This window comes from Necator americanus, chromosome I (assembly GCF_031761385.1).
Source record: "Necator americanus strain Aroian chromosome I, whole genome shotgun sequence".
Taxonomy (NCBI): domain Eukaryota; kingdom Metazoa; phylum Nematoda; class Chromadorea; order Rhabditida; family Ancylostomatidae; genus Necator; species Necator americanus.
Window position 1 is genome coordinate 28234177 of NC_087371.1, and position 20440 is coordinate 28254616.

General features: G+C 37.0%; 1 protein-coding gene across 5 annotated transcripts in view; it reads left to right on the top strand.

Moving 5' to 3' along the window:
• RB195_007124 (uncharacterized protein) overlaps window positions 1-20440 on the top strand; it is a gene marked incomplete at both ends in the record, with an annotated part of 43585 nt that overhangs the window by 13582 nt on the left and 9563 nt on the right. The window contains 3 exons of one of the 5 annotated variants that reach the window (XM_064180580.1): window positions 136-482; window positions 14415-14591; window positions 15810-16011. In XM_064180580.1, the coding sequence (XP_064037438.1) occupies window positions 136-482; window positions 14415-14591; window positions 15810-16011 (726 nt within the window). Of the gene's footprint in view, window positions 1-135; window positions 505-10549; window positions 10687-14414; window positions 14592-15809; window positions 16012-20440 lie in introns of those variants that run through there. The other 4 variants (XM_064180579.1, XM_064180582.1, XM_064180581.1 and 1 more) reach the window with 4 other exon arrangements.

The following is a 20440-nucleotide window of genomic DNA, read 5'->3' on the forward strand; positions in this document are numbered from 1 at the left end:
TGCTTCAATGTCTCCACTCCTTATTTGCTCATCTGCGTATCCGACATCATTTTGAAATCTACACAATCCATACTATAGTCCTTGTATTGTCTCAACTTTTTAGCTTTATTAAAGATAAAAAAGTTTCTTTTTCAGATCGCATGTCATAAAATAAATATGCCTGTCTCTTTCGCGTTCTCCTCGTTAGACCTACATTTCTGGAAGAAGCCATCGTCCCGAAAAACGAACTCAGAGTTGGAAACAACACAGAATTATAGACAAACGGATCCTACCCGATTTTCTGTGTCACATTCTATTCATCGATCTGCACCTTCGTCAACAGCACAACAACAACAACAACAACAACAACAAGAGCAACAACAACAACAACAAACTGTCAGCACTTCCACGACAACACGTACGGAACGTGTGCATTCAATCCAGAAGGACTCCTATTTTTGGGATCATGGTTCGGCTTGTGCATGTCAACTTTGCCGGAGAAAGTGGGTTGGAAGTCGTTCGTAAAGTTTTTTCTGTTAATTTTTGTTTCTTTTTTCTTTGTAAATTGTTCAAAATTTTCGTCCGAAATTTCGTTGCCGTTTTACTTAATTTTTCCATCGCTCAACAATATTGTACAGTGAACCATCTACTAAATCTAACCTCTTAAATTAATCTAAAATTTTTTTAAATGTCTAAATCTTGTCAAACAAACTAAATCCCACTAAATTTATACTAAATCCACTATTAATAATAATAATAATAATAATAATAATAATAATAATAATAGCAAAAATTACCTTTTTTCATTACAACAATAATAATAACAATAATAATAATGGATTTAGTATTAATTAAGTTCGATTTTATTATTATTATTATTATTATTATTAAATCCCACTAAACTAATATTAAATCCATTATTATTATTATTATTATTATTATTATTATTATTTTTATTATTATTATTATCATTGATACACAAGAAATGCCCTTTTCTCAAAAATTTAAAGTTGAGCACAGAAAAAAAGAGTTTAGCGTTATGTGAAAAGTTACATGATGGAAGATTTCTCTGCAAGAAATCGCGTTTGATTTTCCCTACTCGGATTGAATTTTATTAATTTTTAGATCAATATTTACTAGTATTAAATCCCACACAAACATATACATGGAGCTCGATGTTTCGGAGTTACATCGTACTCAAAGGCGGTGGCGACGCATTTTTCGACGTCGCCGATCACTTTTTTTCCGGAAGAAATGTTGAATGGCAATAAATGAACAAGCGAACTGGCAAACGATTTTCCTCCCAGGCTTCGTTTCCGTGTTAAGAAAACTTCTATAAAATATGCCACTGATTTTTTTTGTTTGTTTGAGAATCTCTCCTTCCATAATTGTTCTTCGTTCTCATTTTGACTTCGACTTACACAGCTAATATTGTTGCACTTATGGCCGGACGACATTGCAGTGGAGATTCGTAAGCACATGCGTTTGATACGCAGGCAGACACGCACACAAACGATAACCATCAAGATTTTTCCGTGTGTGTGAAAGAAAAACTGTGAAAAAATTCGAAAAGAGCGCTTATGAACACGATTTCTCCACTCTTCATGTTACTTTTACGATCGGTTATCAATAGAGAATTACAGCATGAAGTTCCTGCGATTCTCACTAAAACCTCTCCCTCGAACCCTCACGCAGAACTCGTTGCTTTGAATATTTCCCAAATTTTCGAATTTTTTTTGTTTTTAGTTAGAATCATCCTCTAAGTCGTGTCGTTAAGAATGTGTTGTATTCTGGATATTCTGATTTTTCTAATTCAATTATTACTCCTAGGATATTTCGAGCCACCTATGGTTTCCATGAATTTTTTTCATTTTTCTCTCCTTAGAGCATTGAACAAATTAAAATAAAATAGTAATAAAGTAATGACAAAATAATAAAATGATAATAATTTTTAAGGCAAGTTTTGAAAAGGTTAAACAAAGTCAACTCTGCTGTATAGAACTTGGTGAGCTGTTTAGAGCTTCTAGTAAGCTCTGTTCCTTCTTGTTTCCGTTTTATAGCACAATTGTGGGTGTTTAAAAATAAATAATTAAGTAAATAGATAAATAAATAAATAAGTAGGAAAAGAAATGATCTTCTTTACTTCTTTAGTGCAACAAAAAAGAATTATCCCAGGAAAAATATTTATTTCCACTCTACAATTACCTTGTCGCTTCATTGAAGGCACAATTGTTGACGTATGACCGAGTTATGGTATGGATTGGCGTGAATTTTTCTCGTTCTAGAGGATTTTCTGGAATATTCAACCGAAACAATCAATAAAACATCGATTTGATGTTGTAAAGTTTTTGATTTCGAGGGAAATACCATTGAAATCAACTTTCCGACAAAGTATCAGATCGGAACGAATCCAAGATTCTGTACAAAGATATTTTTCATATTTTTATTATAGGTTTTTTTTTTCAAAATTTCTCATGTTATAGAGGAGGAGATACAGAATGAATAAACAAAGGAAAGATTTCAAAGTCAGGTAAGAGCTTTATTCAATAGTCTCTATTACCGCAAAATTCTGGATTTTGTTGTTTTATGAATTTGGAATTTTAAATAATCGTGTTACTCTGGGGGAAATGTGTGTCACGTTCCACACGCATTTGGTCTAATTGGTGCACGAACGTAAATCGCGAACGATTCCTACAACGACTCCTTTGTTCAGAAGACGATTTCGGTTTTTGGGATTTTTGTGGATGTGTTTGCGTGTGAAAGAAATTAACATGATATTTCGACCACATTAACATTGGTACTGTTCCAGTACTGTAAACTTTAGGAGATATAATTCATCTGAAAAGTTTTGAAGTCTTCACCCACTGCTTTTGAGTGGCGTGTGTTTCATGCAACAGAATTTTGCTTGGCTTCTCATTGTAGAATCTTTGTGGTGCTAAGCATACCTAATTTATATATTTAATATTATTATTATTACTATTTTATTATTGTACTTATATTGCTATTATTTTATTATTTTATTGTCTATTTTTTATATTATTATTATTTTATTATTATATTTATGTTTAAGAAAGCAAAAGCACAAATTTATGAGCAGAAACAATTGTAGGATGTGGGAAACACCTATATTTCATATAAAATCGATAGCGATAAAAATTTGCACTAAATAAACGGTTACAAACAAAATTTTGAATATCTGTCAGTTTGGTAAACGGAGTGATCTAATGCTACGCACTTCGTTGTCGCCCTACGTGCGAAATTGGAAAAATATTTTTTTAAAATATAGAATATAAAATATATAAATAAAATAAATAACATGAATAAAATACGAAATATATATTTTTTCCACTGCCGCCCTGACGACGGTACGCTTGTTTAGCTTATCTCAGCAATTGCAGATAAAAAGAAATTTGTCTACTCGTGCGGTTTTCTGAACTGCAACTTATCGATTGTCAAAAATGTAAAAAAAAACCAGATGTAAAAAAATGTAGAAAAATGTAAATGTAAAAAATATCCTACTTTGAGAAGTTTCAAAACATAAACAATTTATTTCATTACTATTTTATGAACTAAAATTAGCTACTAATGGTGTTTACAAGGAACAAAAAATAGTATTGCGGAGCTGGTGGCGCAGTAGGTTAGAGGTCCGTTGTAGCCATACGGCCGATGGTTGAAAACCCTCTTAGTGCCAACCAAGCCTTTCATCTCTCCAAGATCGATAAATTGGCCCCAGATCTGTTTGAGAGGACGAAAACACTGACTTGACAGATCGGCTAGCCCCCAGCAAGTTATTGTACAGACCAAATCAAAACCTCAAACGATTCCGAATTGAAGTGAACGTGGGGCGCATCCCCACAGGGATCAACGCCGTGCACTTTATTATAATATTATTTATGTTTTGTGTTCATATTATATGTTTTAATACTATTACTATCATATGTATTATAATAAGAAGCAGCCCGAATATTGTTTACTAAACGAAAATCACCTAGATTCGTTAAAATTATGTGTTTTAGGTTGGAATATACATTGCTTGCGCCACGTTAAACATTAGGTGAAGTAAAAAGTTCCGAGCGATGTAAACATCACATTGGGTCATGGTATGTGGCGATTTTAAGACGATTTCACCGTTCAAAAAAAGTTCTTTATCAGTCTTGTGTTTGTTTGAAGCCAGTTGTATGTTGCAGCGTTCCAAAATGGAGGTAAAAAGAGGACTAAGAGTTACGTTCTTCAGTACCGCTATGAGCACTGTGTGAAAAGGCAGCGTGAAGCGGACAAAAAATTGTACTGTTTATGGACGTAATACAGTATCGAATGCGGCAGCAATGAGCTGGTTTCGACGATTCAGTTCCGGTAATATGGAGTCGAATGTGGTGCAGGCTATGGTAGAGTAATCGTAGGGAAAAACCAAGGAAATAATTAAAAAATCAAAATTAAAATCATGGAAGGTGTCGGATCGGACCGCCATATGAGCACGTATTCCATTGTTCAGGAACTGAAGATCGCCCAGAAAACCGTTTTAAACCACTTTCACAAGGTGGGTCTCAGGAAGAACCTCAATGTTACGGGTACCAAACGCTCAGAATTTTTTCCTTCACCTAATATATGTGTAGGCGAATGTTATTAGTTCTATCTCACATTCTTCTCTAAGAATAAACGCAAACAGATTGTTCTCCCAGTGATTTGTGGCACCATCTCGTAGTAATACGATCAGTCAGCTCAGCTTAACCTTTTTTCTCTACCTCTGATAACGTGATCCGTAGTAGATCAGCTCAGGAGTACATACTGTCAAAGAGCATACCACCCTCATTCCTTTCTTTTTCTTAAAAATTATTTACTCGTCGGCGGCTTGAATAGTAGGGTCTAGGTTTAGAATCATATTCGTTAAACTAGTAAAAGAATTAGTAAAAACTATTTTATTAGGTATCCGTATTGTTTTAAAGTGAATAATGAGCTCTTGACCGCTATTTCATAGCGCTCTCGCATGGTAATGGCTAAATCAAATATCAGTCTGAAAAAATGCTACAAAATGTGAGTTAGAATCTAGAAAAAAAGAAAAAAATTTCGCATGGGATTGAATGAACACCTACAGTATCTTGTTTTAGAGTTTTTTTTTCTGGCATATATATTTACCAATCTGAAAATATAACGTAATAATTGTTCTGAAGAATATTCAATGCAAATTTTCAATGCAAAAATATCGACAGGGTCAGATTTCAGAATTTTTAACATAAGCCATAGAACAAAGTGGAAATTTTCATTTAAAATTTTGCTGAGACAGTTCAATAACACATTTTCTTGCTAGTATTTTAACGCTACCATCAAGAATAAGATCCAATCACTCTTCATTATATACTTAGATTTTAATTTGTGATTTTTTTTTGCGTCTCGCGACTACATATGTAGTTTTTTCTCGGTTTCAAACCTCCATAGCGAATCTATACGAATTTCCTTTCGTATAGGAGCTTCATTGAAACCTCTTATAGTGCATTTTTTTGAAAATAAATTTCTAAGAAATTGTGAAAGAATTTGCTGTTGACCTTTATTCATCCGAAAAACTATTAAATTGTTGTATTGTTTCATACTTTTTTCATAGATAGTTGACGGGAATTGCGAAAATATCGTAGCGAAATAAAATCAACAAACGTGTTTAAATGAGGATTTCTGATAGTCTGCTTAGACCACAAATTTTTGGTTTGGTTCTTATAGAATTTCAAAGGTACGTTTTCCGATTAGTACTGTACTATACTAGTAATTACGCATGTTATTCTCAATTTACCCCGATTTTCTAATTCGAGGAAGATACAACCCAGTGAATAACTTAACCGTTTCCAGTGCAGTCTGGTCAGGTACATGCGCAAACCACCAAGTCCAAGGCTTTTCCAGCCTACAAATGCTATCTAAATCCTAAGTCGCATAGTTTATAAAGCAGAGAATATTACAGTGCTATTTACTTGTTGTGAACGCCATTACTAGCTAATTTTAGTTTGTAAAATAGCAACAAAATAAATTTTTTGTATTTTGAAACTTCTCAATGTATGATATTTTTGTAAAAGCAGTCATTCATATGCATTTGAAGCTTCCCAGGGCAAGTATCACAAACTTAGTTTTGCGTAATTTTCCATTTTCTTGTCTGTTCGAAAATACGACACAGTCGCTTTTCTTTCCTTTCCATAATATGCGAAGGTTTTTGCCGATCCTGGTCCCAGACAGCTCAGAACGTGATGAATCAAGAAGTGAAAATGCAGTGTAGGTGTCGCCGATACGACGACAACGGAGGGCAAAGGACTAGAAAAGTGAACACTGTCTCAGATTTATCGCGATCTGAATCATTTCTACTAATCTCATTATGTAAAGCATTTCTCCTCATTCATTGTTGCTTCAGAAATCATCCATCCGCAAACTCTGATAACATTGTACCTATTCTCTTGCATTTATCCGTATTCTATTGCACTTATTTTATTTTAATTTATTTTAATTATTATCGGTTTGCATTGCAAAAATAATAAAGTATATGTGCAAATGAGCAACACTATGATAGACCTATAGATCTGGAGCTGAATATTGCAGAGATTATGGTAGAAGATCCATGATCGTGTAAACTGTTGATCCTTACTTCTTATATCTGCCTTAAGGTTCGGATCACTCGAAGTTTTATTTAAAGACATCACCCCACCACGACTTCGGGCGTTCCGGCGCGCTATTTTCTACAACGAGTTCGATTGGCGCGCCAGCTTTGTGCGGGGCCGCATCTTCCGGGCCGTTTTTTACGGCAATTAGAAAGAAATGGAAGGAATCACCCTCTCCATAATCTATGACCACGTATAGGAACTCCCACCTCAAATCCGTACCACCTCAGATTCGTGGGGTGATGCCTTTATCATTCTAGTCTCTTCAACAATTCTGACCTTCTTTCCTCTCCTCAAACGTATTCCCCATCTAATTACAGAATAATTAATTTTTATTATCATTATTTCATCTCTATTCTTGATTGTTCCTTCTATTTAACAAACTGTTAGGAAGAAGTGCTCGTGTGAAGTTCCAGTAAAGAAAATCTTCTATTTTTTTCTGACACAAAAACATCTGGGCATCGCATTACCAAGACGCGATGCAGAAAAGGGCAGCTTAGAGAGATAAAATCATATTAATTTGTCAAGAAAATTCAGTCATGCGTAATACTTTAGAAAAGTGCATCTCAGAAGTATATAGTGCCAAATCAAAACTGCATTTAAGTTTGCGATCCATCTATTAACTAAATTACAGGATAGAATTCTGAAAATTGTAGTGTTCCAATGAGCCGCGCCACAGATCCATAAATAGTGGTCAGTTTTGCTGTAATATATGGAGCTAAACTACTGTATATAATTGCATCCATTCGAAAATTGTTGGAAAATTTCTCTTTTTTTAAGTTCAGTTCTCTTTTGGAACAGTTGCTGTCATGTGAAGATGTTTCCCTGACTTGTGGTGCAATTGTGTAGGGGATTGCTCACACAGTGGCCCGACTCTTGTTCTACAGTCGAACTGGAGCTAGCGAAGGTCCCGCCAAGAGCGCATCAGAAGTTATGTAGATCCCTCTGTACTTTTACGTGTCCAGATACAACTAGATTTCTTTCTATGAAAACAAGCTTCATAAAAATAACTTTCTCTGTAATCCACTCAATCATTAAAGGCAATGTATCACGAAACTGACGACGTCAGGGTTTCTGTGGGCAAGTATAGAGTTCGGTGGTAGACTACGGAGTGTGAGCGTGGCTCCTCTCAATTTCCCTTAATCTTGTGTAAAAAAGACGGCGTGGGAAACGCTTTATTTCCTACAAAATACGTTACAACGCGCCACACTTCGGCTCACGCGTCAGTCCTTTCAGCAGCTTATTCATTGCTTTTAATTGAATAGATTGTTGAGAGGTCCTCATTCATCCTCCACCGCTCGCTCGTGGATGCAGCGCGTGCATAAGTTGTCGCGTTCTAACGTTCCTCGTAGGGACAAACTCCGCTCCCACGCCGTTTTTCGGGATGATTGAGGGAAATTGAGAGAGGACACGCTCATACTCGCAATCTACACCCGAAACTCTGTATTTGCCCAAAAAGATCATAACATCGTCAGTTCCGTGAAACGCTACCTTTTCAGCGTGCTATAATTGACTTCGGAAGCAGTAATCAACGTTCCAATAAATAACGAAAGCAGAACGAAATTTTTGCGGTTTCATCTGGTCCTTAATGATACGTTACAAACCCCGTGTCTCCTAAACTGAATTGATCATTTTGAGCTACGGCTATCATTTAAAGGCATCACCCCACGAATCTGAGGTGGTGAAGATTTCAGGTGGAGTATTCGTATACGGGATGGGAGACTACGGAAAGGAAGGTGATTCCGTCCATTTCTTCCTAATTGCCGTAAAAACGGCCCGGAAGATGCGGCGCCGCACAAGACTGGCGCGCTCCAATCGAACCTCTTGTACAAATGGTGCGCCAAAACGAATGAAGCCGTATCTTCCGGGCCGTTTTTTACGGCAATTAGGAAGAAATGGACGGAATCACCCCCCTTTCCGTAGTCTCCCATCCTGTATACGAATTCTCCACCTGAAATCTGCACCACCTCAGATTCGTGGGGTGATGCCTTTAAAGGCATTCCTCCCCCCCCCCCCCACGGATCTGACGTGGTATGGATTTTCGCTAAAGTATACCTATGTCGTAGATTATGAATACAGGGGTGGTGCGGCTCATCTCTTCTTGCATCACTGTAAACAGTCGGCTTCGTAATGCGGTTGCTTACGACGTCCTCTATTGCAACGCGCCACCCTTACGCCCCGCCATTGCCTGCGGCTCGTAGAATGAAAAGAATTGCCCATGTGCCGTCCGAATGGTTTCTCGACGAATCGCAGGTGGAGGCGGGGCGCAATGGTGGCCCGTTGCAATGGAGGATGTTGTAAGAAACAGCGGTCCGGCGCCGTCTGTTTACAAGGATGTAAGGATAAATGAGCGGAACCACGATTGTGTTTATATATTCATATTCATATATTGCATTACATTACATTCATATATTCATATTCATGCGTATTCCACGATCTATATTTTCGGATTGAGCAGAAACGTAATTATACTGGATATCTAGTATTACTAATTTGTCTGACTTTGCTGGAACCTCGAACAACTTTCAGAGCACAGCTACACACTTAAATTTTCTAAATGTATTCTACATTTCGTGAGAACATTTTTTTTCTTTTTCAGAATCTCAGAAAAAACGCTGGAAAGTAGGAATAAAGGAATAAGCATAAAAATAAAAACAAAAAATCGTATCTCATCATCTATTACTCTTATACATCCTATAGTTGAGGAGAAAATTTGATGATTTCGGGATTTTTTTTTCGAAACTAATATTCAAAAAAAACAAAGAAAAACTGGCATTATTTTTGCACCATCCTAATAAATAGGAATATCACTCGTAGCGGGACTGGCTTCTAACCATTTAATTATTAAATTGAAGAGAAATTTTGTGCGGGGCGAAAAAAACGGTGTTACAAAAAAAAGTAGGAGATGCTAGCTATAGCTCTATAGTGATATGAAGAGTTCTTTTTTTCACTTCAAGCTGCAGAAGCAGCGGAGAGATGAGAAAAATGGCTTTTGAATAGTAAAAACTAAGATAATAATAAATAATAATAGATAATAATAGATATACTCAACAATACAATATTAGAAAAACTATTTGTAGTAGAAAATCAGTTCTGAAACACATAGGAGAGATGAAAAGAAAGTGAAAGTGAGCATAAATACCGTAACCGTAGATACATTTTGCGATGCGTTCTTTTATACTTGCCTTTTGTCAAAGAAATGAAGCATGTTCTGAACTCAAACAGCACACAGATACTACGGTAAATAAAAATATCGTTAAGACGTGCCGGCGGAAACGTATGCGTGGTGTGTGTGTGCTGGCCTCAACTATGCGATTGTCGGATGAGCTGGCACATTTATGGGTGCTCATCGTTAAATAGGCTTGCTTTAGCGTTGAAATGAAACGAGCGATCAAATAGCCGAGCGAAATCCGCGTCGTTCCACTTTCTTGCTGCTTTCGTTCAGCTTCGGCCGTCACAATAACCTCGTCCTACCACCTCAACTCATCACTTTTCCTTCACCGCACAATGTTTATTCGGAAAATCCCCTGGAACCGTCATCGCATCGCATTCGACTCGACGTGGTTTTAAAATCTCTATGAATGTGTCGTTATCGTCAGGTATTGATCGTTCTGAATGAGGCGGTGTGAATTGCAGCGGTGGACATCGAGGTAGAGAGAGAGGTGGTGTAGCGCTAACGATGGGAGCGAAATGCTGTACGGTAAAGGTGCTCCGCTCGAAAAGGTCAGTTTAAATCAATTAGGATCTTCTGGACGTGGTGCAGCTACCGTCTGCTATGACCTTTTGCTGCTGAATGATCGCGATTCCCCGGCGTTCCGCTAACTTCGGCGGGGGCAGCGCCGGCGGCAGCGGCGCGACGTGCACGCTGACGAACCGCTGATGTAACGCACTGAATTATTAGTAAGCACTGCGATAAACAGTCTGGTTCTGATACAGTGCAGATGAGAGAACCGTTCGGTTCGTCCACCGCTCGTACCGAAATTCCTCTTCATTCACCGTTTCAACGCTTTTCTCTGCAAAGATTAAGTGACCAATGTCGTCAACGTTGGCGTCAAGTTCGTGACGCACTGAGGAACAGGTATCTAAGAGTTTCCCGATAAATCGTGCCGTATTAATCGCTATTGAGTACATTAATTACTACTACTGTTAATTATTGACCTAATTTCCCCTTCCGGAGGTATCATTTATTATTATTGAATATTCTTACCTACCTGTTGAATGTCTACGTCCTCTGTGACACTCCTTGAAAATTGAGTTTTTTCTTCTGGAAAATTAATGATTCACAAGGAAGTTTTCAAATCAAGTAATTTTAAACTTTTATAAGTATATTTTATTAAAACCACGTAAATATTAATTACTAAGTATTAATTATTTTATTATTTTTTGAATTCATCCTAACTTTATGTTGAATTTTCCTTATCCATGTCCAAATCGCTATCTAAATCTGCACAGCAAAGGTTCAGTGCTATGATCCGGCACCGAGTTATACGCGGACGTATGCGTAAATTTTGGGTCTTTTTAAATAGAATTTTGAAGAAAATGGAAATAGAATTTGTACATGAATATGAAATAAAAAATAGAATATTTTATATGTACGTGGATTTTTAGATTTTCCATATTTATTTCAAACCAAATGTATTTCAATGTTGTTATGGAATTTTTTCCCCCCGCTTTCTCTCCTCTTTTATCCTGTAGCTTAGTTCGTTTCACCGTTGTACAGGATCTAAATCCTATGTAGGACGATTTTTAAATAGATATCAATGGTGGCGAGGTGAATAACGCTTTCAAAACGATTCACCTACGATCTTTCTTGGATTCCATTCATTCTAGAAGTTTCCATTCATTCCAGAACCCGTATATTCCAGTAGCAGTGAGACTGTAGACGCCTGTGCTTGGATGGATGGATTTTGCACGTTTTCCGGTTGCCTGAATTGAGAAAGTGCCTCGTTAACCTCAAAACGTTTTTGTTTGTCAATAGGATTGAACCTCCGCCATACCTCAACGAGCTAAATGACTTTTAAGACGGTATTTTTCCTGGACCGTTTCAGAACCAGAAAACGTTGATTATTTCTGTCAGCTTTTGTTATTTGTTTTATTTATTTATTTTTCCTTTTGTTATTTATGACTGTATTACGTCCTTGAATTTTTTTATCCTGCGCCATCATCGCTTCTTTTTATCGGGCTGCTGCCAAAAGATAAAGTCTAAATTAAAGAACCATGCAGTTTGGAATTCCCCTCAGATGCTGTCGATCCTGAGAAAATCGGGCCATTCCCTCCTTGGCATGATTTATGGATGTGTGATTAGCTTTTTCGTCTATTTACAACAACGATTGGACAAGATGACGTTGCCATTTTGCTGGCATCATTTCTGAAAATCGCAAAATTTCTTCGTTCATTTTCTATTTTTCCATTTTTCAAAATTTTTCAAGGTTTCGTTTTTTGCTGTTATTGCTTTATTTTTGTAGTCCTAAGAAAAGACAAATTCAGGGATTTGTCTAAAAATAATTTTGTTTGATTTTTTTTGAAAGTTGTCCCACGTCTCAGCCGAACAATGTACCACCACATATGTACACGTAAAGACAGTCACGTGTAGCTCGAAAAAGTTGCAAAACTGACGCAAAATTGTTTTGAAAAATGTATTTAGGAAGTAAAATATTCCATTGATCTGCCATTTCAGTCTAATGCTACCAGCAGGTTACTGTGAAAAATATTTTTTCAGCAAAAATTTTTGTTGTTTGTTTTTATAGCTGTTCTGTGTGGTCGTGTAGATATTTACACGGCCTCTATACGGGAACCGGATAAGTAAGGATCGCTCGCATCTCCGTGGATTGTAAAACGGTTTGCCTAAACATCACAGCACCGATTTGCAATTGTTTTTTTTCATTTTTTATTTTCGCATTTTTTATAGGTCCAAACACACGAAACAACGCTGGAGGTTGAATAAACAAATAAAAATCGAATTAATTAGTTAATTTACCAAAAAAATTAAATAAATAGTTAGTTAAAATCAAACAAAGAAAAAATACGTAGCTTTTTCATTGATTTGCTTGAGCTGTGGCCAATAAATAAATAAATATTTTTATTTATTTATTTATATTAATAAATATCAATGCAAATCGTGGCCACAGCTCAAGCAAATGAATGAAATAAAACATCAATGAAAGAGCTACGTATTCAACATGCCAAGACTCAAGAACAGTCGAACATAGGCAATTCTAAAAGAAATAATAAATAACCCTGAATTTTTGGGACTAACTTGGGTTTCGCCATGGAATCGGCTTCAATTTACTTAAAACGAAACGAAGTGCTACTTTTCCTGGTCATTCTTAATAAAAAAATTAAATAAAATAACGTAAAGTGGATGAAATTTTTTGATAACCTAACAGCTACTACTGTAAAGTTCTCTTGTTTATATAATGTGATTTTAGATAAATCTAATGACAACTTGAGATGAAAACGTGTTTTCCTGAATCTTACTGTACAACCATTTAAGAATTGGAACATGACGATCGTGCAAATATTTGTATTTCATGGTTACACGGATTCAGTTCTTCAGCTCGCACCTCCTTTCTTAGGGAAATCTTAAGGTTTCGCCCCACGAATCTGAGGTGGTACGGATTTCAGGTGGAGTATTCGTATACGGGATGGGAGACTATGGAGAGAGGGATGATTCCGTACAATTCTTCCTAATTGCCGTAAAAAAACGGTCCGGAAGATACGGCTTCAGACGTTCTGGCGCACTATTTTCTACAGGGAGTTCGATTGGAGCGCGCCAGTCTTGTGCGGCGCCGCATCTTCCGGGCCGTTTTTTTACGGCAATTAGGAAGAAATGGACGGAATCACCCTCCTCTCTATAATCTACAATCCCGTATACGAATACTCCACCTGAAATCCGTACCATCTCAGATTCGTGGGGTGATGTCTTTACCGCATTTGAGGAAGCTGTCTGTTGTGTAACGCTCAAATCACATAAATTATGACTTTTCAAAAATCTCCACAGTGCATTAGGGAGAGAGCAAAAAAGTCTTTTTTTTCTTTCTATACTGAACAGGGACCTACTAGTGTAACGATCGTCCAACATTTTTTACGTGGAATTTTTAATTTTTCCGTTTCTCCCCCACACCCCAGGTTTTCCAAATGACATTTATCGCATACCCAATGTATTTTGCTATAATGGTGTATAGTAAAGTCAAAACGACATGAAGTACGGTTGCGGTTGCGTACGCTACTGCGCTCGAAGCGATGCGATGGAACGCAGCGGTTAGGATCGGATGAGGACCTATGCTAGAACCACTTCGCAGTTCGCGATGGCCCACACCGATCCTAACCGCTACGTACAGCTCGAAGTTCCGAACGTAGCCGCTTACGCTACTGCATTCTGCTTCATGTCGTTTTAATCCGGCCATACCTATGCCTCGGTAATCATTCTAGGTCTTGGAAGTTTTTCTGGCACGAACATAAATAAATATAATGCCAAATGAATAATAAATCTTTTCATAGACGGTTAACAGTTTTCAGAGAACTGAAAAGTTTGTCTTTTTTCAAAATGGAAGTAGTCTTCCGCTTTTATTCCCCACTAGCCTAAAAAGGAAATATGAGAGCTACAATTTCCGAATATAAAAAATCAAACGCAATTCCACATGAAAAATTTAAAACAAAGAAATAAATAAAAAATAAAATAAATAAAAACAAATAAAATAAACAAAATTCAAAATCCATACGTCACTCCACATGAAAATTTATGACTTCACAGTTCACTACATTTCTATGTTCCGGAGTTAGCTCCTGATATAGTTTTATGTTCAGAGGTGATGGAGACGTTTACACTCGACGCAGCGCTTCGCAAGGTCGCACTGATGTGGCAGGATCCAGTCGTGAACAGGACGTTCTTGCAAGTACGGCACAAGATCGGCGCAACGATACGCCGTCAACATCGGATCGAATCCGAAATTCGAGTCAGCCACCTATGCGGAATGGTCACGAGTAAGTAACTGTGACTTTTCCGAGAACTACAGAGAATTGTATAGAACAAAGATGTTTTTAAAAAAAGAATAATAAATAAAAAGAATAAGGAATATAGGATATTTTTTGAAATTTTCTGAAATACAGAGAATGAAATGCATTTTAACTCGTAAAATTGTTATTTTCTTACCAAGTGATCGTTGCGCAGCCATTTTAGCTAAGCGTTGTAGCTATTGTGCAAAAGGAAATGTTGATTTTTCTGGATTTAGAGGTTTAGGTTATATCTGGTGTTCCTTCAACACGTAGCTTTTTTAATGATCGGCTTGAATTGTAGCAAAGATTGGTATTGAACTTTCTTTATTAACAGTTAATGTTTCGGTGTTATCGCCTTCGGTCAGAGTCTGGAAAAAAAACAAAGGCCATCCGTGACTTATCCCCTCAAGAACCTCATCACCCCACGAATCTGGGGTAGTACGGCTTTCAGGTGGAGTATTCGTTTGAAGTTTACGAGCAAGACTCGAATGAATGCTGAGTATACGGGATCGTAGATTAAGGAGAGGGGGGTGGTTCCGTCCATTTCTTTCTAATTGCCGTAAAAACGGCCCGGACGATAAGGTTTCGAGTGTTCATGTGCGCTATTTTCTAGAAAGAGTTCGATTGGAGCGCGCCAGCCTTGTGCACGCGCCGCATCTTTCGGGCTGTTTTTTTTACAGCAATTAGGAAGAAATGAACGGAATCACACCCCTCTCCATAATCTAAGATGCCGTATACAAATACTCCACCTGAAATCTGCACCACCTCAGATTCGTGGGGTGATGGTTTTAAAGCGCTCTTCTTTAGCAGCCACGCGTATCATGCAGCAGCCCCTACATCCAGACTTCAAACTTTGTCAGACTAAATCAAATGGTTCGAAACCACCGTAGTGCCAACCATGCCATTTATTCTTACGGGAAATTGGTATTATAGGTGTCTAGGAGGATAGAAAATACACTGTTTTGACACATCTGTTAGCTCCCGTATTGTATAGGCCAGTTACGCGTTCGTAAACTCCAAACGATTCTTAATTGAAGTGAACATGGTGGCGAATCCCAAGCGGATTGATGAACGCCAGTCATTTTATCCTCTATCCTTTATTTGAACAAGAGAATAAGAGGATCTCCTATGTCTGTGATATCTAATAATCCATTTTTTTTTACTTTTTTCCACTTTCTCTTCTTTAGGATATTACTTTGGTTTTAGGCCCCCATCGAGTACACGATATGAGCGGCGGACGACGTATCGATATCATTCAGAGACTCGAATGAATGCTGAGGAGATGGAGAAACTGGATCAACTTGAGCAATGGTTATTGCAACAACCTCTCGAGAAAAGGAAACTCGATCTAAGCGATCGACAAGTCGCCATGCTAGCAGGTTTGTCTCAAAAAACATCTACGGTTTGAGGAATAAATTAAAGTGTCACGCATGTTTGTGGATTTTTCTCGGTGGGAGATCGCAAAATGTGCGGTTTCTTTTTTGCCCACATCCAAGCCTAAAATTGTAGATTAAACAAATGAAATGTGTGTAAGTTCATACGTTTAAAAATCTAGCAAAATTTCATTTTTGCCGGGAAAATCACTGCACTCAAAGTTATTACCTAGCAGGCAATAGTCAAGTAAAGTATTTAAGGCCCAGATGCTTGCCCTTAGGTAACTCGGCGATGGATTTGATATGCATGTACGTGGTTGCGAAAGATATTTATTTGTTTATTTATGTATTACGCTCAACGGCGTATCAAAAATGAAAAAGGATCTGCCTGGAACAAATACAAAAAAGAATATTTAGTAAATACACACTGAGAAGACGGAAGGGAATAAATCAGGAAGGAATCAGTTCTGTTTGCTGTTAATTAAGCAGTTAGTAGGTGATTTAGCACATATAAGTTCCGTCATATCAGTTCCGCCTTTGGAAAAAAGAAAATAGAGTCAATGGAATCGAAAAACATGTGGGACCATCCAAATATTCACATTTTAACTTGGATTTTATAGATATAAATAGGCAGACCTGCTCATGTCTTGATCACACCTCAGTGGTCCGAAAACTGATATTTATCTAATTATTCAGCATTGTTTGTAACGTCAACTCAGGTCAAATTAATATTTTCTGGACGCTAACTGATCCCTATGCTCTCTGCATTTAACGGAGAAAATTTTCGTCTTTTTTTCTGTATTTTTTTCGACAAAGAGTATTTATTGAGTATTTCATGAGCATTTGTCTTCGTAAGTTGAACCGAACAAAAAGTTGTCATAATCCTTCAACCTTGGCGAACGTTTCGGCGACTTCGCCTTCCACAGAGTCTGAAAAGGTGAAATCGAACGTGATCTATACGATCAAAGGCCCTGTCCTCCCAACAAAATCCCAACAAAGAAACTTCTTTAGCTACTGTTAGATCTCATAGCTTTAGGATCGCATTTTAGAATCGGCGGATACCCGTCGTGATGTGAATAGCGCAATATTTTATGAGTATTGATTTTTTCCATGCTCTCTTACAATTAAATGTAAACCTAACGAATTATTCGATGGGTGCATTCATCCAAACACTTCTGTCTTTGAGCTGTTGCGATTGCTTTAAAAAAAACAAAAACAACGACAAAAACAAACAACAGCATTTCTCTGTGCTATCATGTTCTCTGATATGTTCACAGTGAAGCAGTTTTGTGGGATTATATACCATATAGCATCTGCATATGATACTTAAAGTTTCCACTTGGGACTGATGAAGATCTAGGATCATGAAGGTCATCTCGCTAGGAATCATTTCTGAGTGATCAGCCATGGGTGAAAACACGAACAGGAAAAAAGAGAACCACGTACAAGTCAGCGCCGAACGTATTCAATGCGTTTGATTTCGATTTTGTCACTCAAAATGAGTGTAAAACGTTCTTGTGCTCCTAAGGCATCTTATTGTAGAATTTGTGGCGATTATTCCGATTGGTCATTCCTAAAAACTAAATCCATACAATCTTTCCTACTATTGGAGATAAAACCCCATTGAAAATATTTGATATTTTATTTTAATATAAGGTTATTTATTTAATTTATCATTAATTTATTTTATCTATTTAATTTATTTGTAAGATTTTTAATATTTTATTTAATATATGATTTTCAAAGGTTTCAATAGCAGAAAACATATAAACTTTCGTTTTTTTTTCGCTCTCATCTCCAAAGGGTTCTCATCCAGTGTCATAGGTGTAAATGTGAATATTTGAATAACATTACTCCTCCTCCTTCATCTCCTTTGTTATTCACTTTTGATATAATTGACGACTACATAAGTTCGTGCCTGATCCGAAGGAATTAAACTTCAACAGGTGAAATTAAATGTGTATATATATATAGGCAATAATAAAGGATAAAGGATAAAGTGCACGGTGTTGATGAATCCCCAGGGGGATGCGCTTGCGCGTTCATACTTCAACCCAGACTTTATTTGAGGTTCATGAATGCGCGTGCAGCCTTATAATGACTTGCGTGGGGTTAGCCGATATCCTAAATCAGTGTATTTTTATCCTCCCACACAGGTCTGGTACCCGGAAGGATGAAAGGCTTGGTTTGCACTACTGCGGATTCAAACCTCCGATTCAACAACAATACAAACAAAATTGTATTAATATTGTCGATTCTCAACCTCTCAGCAATCTCTTCAGTTGTAATCCTTGGATTTTCTTCCGCTAAGGTACTCACAATATCGTCATTAATGTCAGAACGACGTCCTTAGCGCACTTAATCTTTCAAACTGAAAGCTCCTCTTCGAAATCTGCCGAACTTTTTAATTGTCCAGAGAGCAGGAGCACGAGCACGAATAAACGTACGAAATGTTTTTCTTTTGCAATCCCAATATTCACGTTTTTTTCTTTCACCAAATTTTCACGAAATTCCTTTTTTCACGAAGTTTTCACGAAATTCGCATATCATTACATTTTGCAAATGTGTTTTCCGTTTTTTATTCGGAAAAAAAATCCTTGAAGCACAAGTCAACTTATTTGAACGATACTTGGCAGTAAAATAATCAATACACTACAATTTTCCCCGGTACGCAAAAAAAATATCCAAAAATACCGCAGTTCAACCAATCTGTACACTTTAATGCAATCCATGAAAATTGCATTAAAGTGCACGAACTTATGGAATTATTCATCACAGCAGATGAATAAAGTAGATATTTTGTTAATTCTTTGAAAAATTGGTCCATATCAGAGTTGTGATGCCTTCATATAGCAGTCGAGCACAGCTTAGCCGGCCAGCAAAAGTGCCGGCCATCGGCAAATCCTTTATTTGATGTAGATCATCGAGAACATAAGCATCGTAGCGTTTGATGTTTAAGCAGGGACTTGTGAGCGCTCGGAAGAGTGAACAACAAGGGCAAATACCAACGTTGGAGTGGTCGATCCACCAACGTTGTCGCTGTGCTCACAGCTGCTTACTGCGGTGCTTTTATCCTGAGAATTTTGCCGGACCTTTAAAATGCTCCTAGCAGACTGTTCCTAGCTTTTTCTCTGCAAATCTGTTTTTTATTTCGCCTGAAAATCAGGTGATAATTGAACAGACGATGATGTTCTCAATCACGGTTTGGCTGTGAACAGGATCGGACCCAAAGAGAATCAATTGACCATTCAAAAATAAAAATAACTATAATAATAAATGAATATATTAAAGATAAATAAGTAGAAAAATTCTTTTAACTACTAGAAACTTTTATCTCCTGCAACTTTTATCCACTAGAAATTCACACTTTCTTCGTCCATAACCAGTGAATGTTTTCTGAGAATTATTATTATTATTTTTATTATTATTATGATGATTTATACATTTAACATTTTTATTTTCTATGTGATTAATATTATTAATATTAGAATTTATGCGTACCACTTTTGACTACTTCTATCCTCTTCAAATGGCCATTTTCTTCTTGGTATTAGCATGGTCTCATTAGGAATAGATCTAATTTTAAGAAAACTGTGTACACGGACTTTATCCTAGCTTTCTCAACCATTCGTCAAACCATCAACAAAAGATTAAAATAGGTGATGAGAGGAGGGTGATAGGTGATGAGTAGGTGGGTGATGAGTTATCTGCTGCGGTAGTTCCGGAAAATTTTTCCGGGTAAAAATTCTGCAGAAATTCACACAGGTCTTTATTCTACCATAAAAGAGGCCTCTCTACTAATTTTTCCTGGCTCATCCCTTCAATTTTTTTTCGGAGACTTTCATTTGCAATCGCTGGAATGACCCAAAAATTGTTCCCAGGTGATTTTCTATAGATATCCACACAGAAGAAGTGTGGACCACGCATGGTCGAGTGAGCGTGAATCAGGTCAGTTGAATTCAAAATGTCAAAATGTCACTGGTTTTGTCGACAAACTGAATTGTGCTTATTTGTTATTCTATCGTGAATTTCTTCACAGCTATGTCCCTTGGGGTCCCATATAACCGAACCAAAAAAATGGGAAAAAACAAATATTAAAAAGTTATTATAGTGTTTTGAATGGTTATATCTTATTATGAAAGGTTTAATTATATCCTCAATGAGTTTAATTAAATCTTATAGTTTTAAGAAATGTTCTGACTACAGACCAAGTGTATTTTCTTCTTTTCCCTTTTTTTCGGGACACCATTGATTTTTGTGAATTAATTAATCACTGTGTTAAGTTAAAACTAGGTGGAGACTTTTTAGATCCCCGAACTTTCTGTGTTTCTCTAATGTTACCACTACAAAGAGAACTGTATGCTTCCTCAAAGGAATGTGCCTGATTCAAAAAGGTTGAACAAGTAGGTGGAATGCATCATAAATGTCAGCGAATCGCTATTGTCCGACTCGCTGCACCCATGC